Source organism: Mauremys reevesii, linkage group 6, assembly GCF_016161935.1.
Source record: "Mauremys reevesii isolate NIE-2019 linkage group 6, ASM1616193v1, whole genome shotgun sequence".
Classification (NCBI taxonomy): Eukaryota; Metazoa; Chordata; order Testudines; family Geoemydidae; genus Mauremys; species Mauremys reevesii.
This window is the reverse complement of record NC_052628.1, coordinates 121,607,164-121,613,528: the sequence shown is the minus strand read 5'-3', so window position 1 is coordinate 121,613,528 and position 6,365 is coordinate 121,607,164. Positions and strand designations below refer to the sequence as shown.

Sequence of the window (6,365 nt, the reverse complement as noted above, 5' to 3'; positions counted from 1 at the left end):
ACCTTTCAGGGTCCCTTCCAGTTCTAGGAGCTTGGTATATCTCCAATTATTTTATTTTTTTATTTTATATTCATACTGTCTGGGAGGGGGCTGGGCATTACAGGAAAATCTTCTGGAGGAAAATCTGGGACTAGGCGTGTGTTGGTGTCAGCCTGTGGTGATCGTTAAGGCTGGTTGGAGCCAAGGTGTCACAGTGCTTACATCTTTTCGCAGCTTTTCTCTCACCTTTTCAAACTGCAGAGAACTAGGAGTCGGGCAGGACCACGTGCAGCGAAGAAGAAACAGGAGAGCAGCATAAAGGTGAACTAGATTGGTTAGAACTAGAGAACATTGCAAGCAGCAGCCAGGCAGGCGGAATTAGGTACAGGCAACACAGGCGTGTGCCTGGGGTTCTGGCTACTGGAGTCAAGTGATGACATCAGAATGGCAGTTATTTTTAACTTTGTCCCCTAGGCTTCACAGCTACAATGCGCCGGAATGCTCTTCCTGAGCCATGATAGTGTATGATGAGTCACATGGCCATGGGGCACCATGGGAGAAGTAGTCTGGCTTAGGAGCCCAGCACGTAGAGAATTGGGCCACCCTGCATCCAAACTAGGGTTGTCAGTTTTGGTTGGACATACTCCTGGAGGTCTCCTCACATGACATAATCTTTAATTAAAGATTAATCTTTAATTCTTGGAGACTTTAGGACAGGGGTTTTCAAACTGGGGGTCGGGACCCCTCAGGGGGTCACGAGGTTATTACATGGGGGGTTGCAAGCTGTCAGCCTCCACTCCAAACCCCGCTTTGCAGCCAACATTTATAATAGTGTCTAATATATTTTAAAGGTTTTTTTAATTTATAAGGGGGGCAGGGTCGCACTCAGAGGCTTGCTATGTGAAAGGGGTCACCAGTACAAAAGTTTGAGAACCACTGCTTTAGGACAATCCTGGATGATTGGCAACCCTAGTCCAAACTACAGTTCCCAAGAAGGATGATGGTACCATCTCCAAATTGTCAACTGAATTTCTGTTTGCAGGCATTAAGTTTTTGGACAAGTCATCAACATTTTCTGTGGAAAGCAAACACTTTTCATTAACATTTTTTAGTCAAAATACTATTTTTTTGGTCAAAAAAATTGTTTCCACGGGTAATGTTTGACCAGCCCTGGCTGTTCACAATAAAATGGTGCTTTTCCAATCACAACCCCACTCCTTTCCCCAGCAAAAGACTCCATCGTCGGGGTGATCTTCAGAATGGTTTACCGCTTAAAAGGACTTGTAACCTGGGGGTGACCCAAGAAGTGTTTTGTCATTTATGGGGGTTGAAACCCCACTTCCTTATTCCAGGATAATTTGCAAAATAAAAACAAGTGTGTGTGTGCGTGTGTTTGGTGGGGAAAGGGGGAGAGGGACGTGGGCCACTATTTTATGCAAAAAAAGCTTCAGGTCAGGAAATGACACCTCGCAGCTATTTCAGAATAGGGGAGAGGCCACAGGGCTGTGTCAAGAAGAATTTTGACCCAAGAAGAATTTTGCTCTTACAGAGTGTTCATTTAAATAACAAATTAGTAATAAAATTGTAACAAATCAACCATGCTTATTCTGGTGACATTTCTAAAAAATGTCTTAAACTAATTACTTCTTTCCAATGTTTGGTCTGTGAATAAGGAACTGGGACAAGGAAAATGACTTCAGCCTTGTGTGTTAGTTCCTTTTAAAATGCAGTTCGCCCTTCATTGCTCTTGATTTGTGATGTTCTAGAGCAGTGGTTCTCAAACTTTTGTACTGGTGGCCCCTTTCACATAGCAAGCCTCTGAGTGCGACCCCCCCCCCCCAATAAATTAAAAACATTTTAATATATTTAACACCATTATAAATGCTGGAAGCAAAGCAGGGTTTGGGTTGGATGCTGACAGCTCACGAACCCCCAGGTAATAACCTTGTGACCCTGAGGAGACCTGACCCCCAGTTTGAGAACCTCTGTTCTAGAGGTCATAGGAGTGCCACATTGTTATTCACTCCTCCACTAGGTGGAGGCACTGTGCACTGAGAATCCAGTTTCGCTCTTTGACCAGTAATCTAGGGCCTGACACAGGCCATCAGGCCAGGAACAGGAAGAATGGCCCTGGTGTGACAGTCACAGGGGAGGGAGGAGGAGAAAATAGACTGTACCATGCTAGGGGATCAGAGTGCTCCAGGAGGGAGCTACACAGATGTGCCTGTGCAGTCTGAACCCACGGATGTGTCCGCATTCCTTCAGCCAGTGGCCAGTTGCGATGGAAGATTCTCTCCCACCAGCCCAGAGGACATTGACCGTGATGTTTGTGGGTCCTGCCGCCAGCATTGTCTCCAGCCCCAAATTATTGTTGTGGCTCTTCTCTGCATCCTTTCCAATTCTTCAGCTTCCTTTTTAAAATGCACACACCAGACCTGTACCCAGTATTCCCGCAACAGCCTCACCAATGCTGTACACAGAGGTAAAAATCACCTTCCTACTCACCACTCTCCTGCATCACATCCAAGGAGGCAGATCAGCCTTTTTTGCCACAACCCCCTTACAACCTAAACTTTCTCTGAGTCGCTGCTTTCCAGGGCAGTCCCCCATTCTATACGGATGGCCTGTATCCCTTACTGCTAGATCTCTAACTTTGCATTTGGCTGTCTGACTGCCCTGGCCTCATCATTTATCACTCTCCTACTCTGTGTCATCTGCAAATTGTATCAGCAGGGATTTTATTTACTTTGAGATCATGCTGAAGTGTTGGGCCTCATACTGATTCCTGCCGAACCCCACTAGGCGCACCCAGTTTGTGACCCCACTGACGACTACTTGTTGAGATCAGTCAGCTAGCCAGTTCTTCATCCATATAACATGTGCTTTGATATGGTATAGCACTAATTTTAATCAGAATCTCCTACACTTCAAACTCATTTTACCATAATCTGTGTTATATCTATAGTTACCTGTATCAACCAAACTCATAATATCAAAGAATGAAATCAGGTTTGTCTGACAAGTCCCATTTTCCATAAAATTATGTTGACAGGCATTAACAATATTTCTATCCTTTAGTTATCAATTGAATCTATATCAGCTTTTCCATTGTTTCACCCAGAATTGCTATTAGGTTAATAGGCCTATAATTACCCAGATAGCAGGACATGGTTGTGCAGGGACTTCGCTCTAAGAGGCCAACATGGTCAGATTTTCAAATGTATTTAGACTCTAGTGGGATTTTCATAAAAACCTGGCTCAGTAGGTCTCAGGACACTGAGTCAAATTCCTGACTCACCTTTCTGGGTCCAGTGGCAGCTCAACTCAGCATTGTGAGCTAACAGATGGTATAACGTGGCTGTTGATAATCTGGCCCCATTGCAGGAACCCACGTGAGGCTAGACTTGGAAGAAGTCTCCCTGCTGCAAGGAAATGCCCAAGGAAAACCAATTTGCTAAGCTACATTTTCTTCCTTCTAGCCTCCTAGGATTTAGCAATTTATTTTCTTTGCAAGAAAAAGACCCAACAGCAAGGAACTCCCACTAGACGGGCGGGCAGGCGGTTTGGTTTTAGGAACGTGCGGAAGACTAGGAAGCATCAGGTATCATGGTGATGGAGAAGGTATGTCACGGCCAGAGATGAGCAAATGGCATGCGTAAGCTTTACTGAATAATTTGGAACAACAAAATACATTTGAGGAAAGCAAAACTCAGACCACAGGCTGCCTGCTCTAATGAACAGAGCACTAGACTGGAGCACAGGTGACGTGAGTTCTAACCCCAGCTCTGCCACTCACTGTCTGGGTGACTTCCCTTCTTTGTGCCACTATTTCCCCATCTACCTTTTATCTGTCTTATCTATTTCGACTGTAAACTTTTCAGGGCATGAACAGTCTCCTACTTAAAAGGTAGGAGCACGGCATTTACTATCCCCTTCCTCATTTTTGCCATTATCTCTGTTTTTCCCAATCTCCCCACGGACCTCACCTACCCCGCCCCCTAACTCCATACATGAGAAACATTTTTAGAAAAGAAGACGTTGAGGGGATGGAAGTAAAAAGATCCCAGGAGCCTTCTATGGTAACTGATTTTATTAAAAAATAAAGCAATAGAACAGTGCCTGAAATCACAGACTTGTTATTCCATTTTATTTCAACAACAAAATTAATCAATTAACTGGATTCAAGTTAATAGCTTCCTAGATGGATTTTAGGGATCCAAACAACTTCATTTTTCACACAGACAGGTTCAGTAAGATTGACAGCCATAGCACTGTGGTATTTTAGAGGTAGCTCCAGAACAAAAATCTGTTTGCACTTAATACTTCTTACAAAAATGGAGTATGATGGAATTTCTGGACACAGGACAAGGGCTGTACCAGCACAAACAGAAATATATGCCGCCACATGGGAGCATTGCATGACTTGAAGTCAATCACAAGGACGATAACCATTTTCCATACTTCCAGCTAGGCCATTGCTCTCACAAAGTCAAATATGCTTAAATGAAATTTTTAGATCCATTCAGTATGTGAAGTCTGCCTTTTGCACCTTGTTTATTAACAGAGAAAAGCAGCCACAATCCTTTTTGTGTTTCCATGTATCCAGTCTTTGCAGCTCTTCTGTATTCATATACTATCCAATTTCTTTAAGATGTATGGAGCTGAAAAAGAACATACAACCAAGATATAGATTTTTAGTCCAATTAAACAGAATTAGAAGTTGTTTTAGGCGTACAATTTGCTCTGCCTATACCTTAACGCAGGGGTTGGCAACCTTCCAGAAGCGGTGTGCCAAGTCTTTTATTCGCTCTAATTTAAGGTTTCGTGTGCCAGTCATACATTTTAATGTTTTTAGAAGGTCTCTTTCTCTAAGTCTATAATTATATAACTAAACTATTGTTGTATATAAAGTAAATAAGGTTTTTAAAATGTTTAAGAAGCTTCATTTAAAATTAAATTAAAATGCAGAGCGTCCCCCCTACCCCAGACCTGGGCAGTGTGAGTGCCACTGAAAATCATTTCACGGGCCGCATTTGGCACGCGTGCCATAGGTTGCCTACCCCTGCGTTAATGGCTTGAGGACCTACCGAAGTACAAGTTCAGTGTTACACGCACTGCTTCTAACTTCACATTTTAACCAGCCAAGTGAAATGTTTACTTTGAAGCAGAACTGCGGCTAGAAAACACAGGATTTAAGACGCTACTCGGAGGCCTGAAAGCCAAAGAGATGCACCAGGAGAAAGTCAACCCCTCGCAAGCGGATTGCGAGAGCTGTGGGGTAGAGAGACCCCTGAGAACGACCCTGAGCAGACCCAGGCCTGGGTTGGAACCGCTGCAGGGACCGGCTCCGACCCCCTTAGCACAGCGCAACCTCGGGGAGATCGATTGAATCCCTTCGGGCTTCCAGACTTTCCACCGGAGCTGCAAAGGCGACGAGGCTTTTCGCTCCAGACACGCGAGCCCCGGGCGGGGGTCGGGCCGCACGAGGCCGCGTGCAGTTTTTGCAAGGGGGCGGGGGGCACAGCCGGTTGCAGGCGACAGGGCGCGGCTGGCCGCGGGGTGTCTGCCCTGCGACCGGCGAGGGGAGGCCAGCAGCCCAGCCCCGCCCGAGCCAGCCCCAGCCCAGCCCAGCCCCAGCCCGCCACGGCGAGCCCGGGGGATCGCAGCTCCCGCCGGCTGCGCGCGCCCCGAGCGCCGGCCGGGTCACCGGGGGGCGGGGAGCAGCGCGCGCGCCCACGTGGGGCGGGCGGCTCGTGGCGAGGCCGCGGAGCAGGGGAAGGGGAAGGGCCAGCGCGCGCGCCCCGCCCGTCACTCACTGATCCGCAGCAGCGCCACGTAGATGAGGAAGGTGCGGACCGAGCTGAAAACATCCTGCCGCATCTTCCGCTTCAGCTCCTCCGGGTCCACCTTGGGCCCCAGCCCCTCGATCCGGAACATGGCGGCGGCCAAGCTGCTCGGGCTCCGCGGCCGGGACTGTGGCGGGCGCTGCTGCCCCGCTCCGCCTTCTGGCCCAGCCCGCGCTACGGCTCCTCAGCAGGGACACGCGCCGTCACAACCGCCACTCTGCGCATGTGCACAGGGGAGTACGACAGAAAGGGAGCGAGTCATGTGACTACGGAGCGGCGTGGCGGCCCCTCTGTTCCGCAGGCGTTGCTCCCCTTAGCCATCGTGGAGCATGCGCGTTAGCCGCACTGAAGCCGGCTGCCCTCATCTGTGGGGTGGGGCAGGAGAATCCAGCCTGAGCCGTAGTACATGGTTCCCTGGGCTAGTTACCCTCAGTGACAGGCCTCATTTCCAGCCTGAATTGGTTCCATGAGTTGGTTTAAGCTCAACTAAAGTAAACCACCCTTCATCCAAATGCAGGGCCGGCCCCAGGCACCAGTGCA

At 48.0% G+C, this 6,365-nt stretch overlaps 1 protein-coding gene across 1 annotated transcript; it reads right to left on the bottom strand.

Annotated features, from left to right (window-relative positions):
• Positions 1-4,054: 4,054 nt before the first annotated feature.
• TOMM5 (translocase of outer mitochondrial membrane 5) lies at positions 4,055-6,089 on the bottom strand. The gene is made up of 2 exons (XM_039544768.1): positions 5,796-6,089; positions 4,055-4,640 (listed from the first exon to the last, which is right to left on the bottom strand). Exons 1-2 carry the CDS (start codon positions 5,914-5,916, stop codon positions 4,606-4,608), a joined length of 156 nt encoding a protein of 51 aa, XP_039400702.1. The 5' UTR covers positions 5,917-6,089; the 3' UTR covers positions 4,055-4,605.
• Positions 6,090-6,365: the final 276 nt, after the last annotated feature.

Excerpts from the sequence above, each read along its gene's own strand:
- TOMM5 (XM_039544768.1), bottom strand. The coding sequence starts at position 5,916 with ATGTTCCGGATCGAGGGGCTGGGGCCCAAGGTGGACCCGGAGGAGCTG. Across the intron at positions 4,641-5,795 it reads CGTGGCGCTGCTGCGGATCA|CTCCATACATCTTAAAGAAA; the intron begins GTGAGTGACGGG and ends GTTCTTTTTCAG.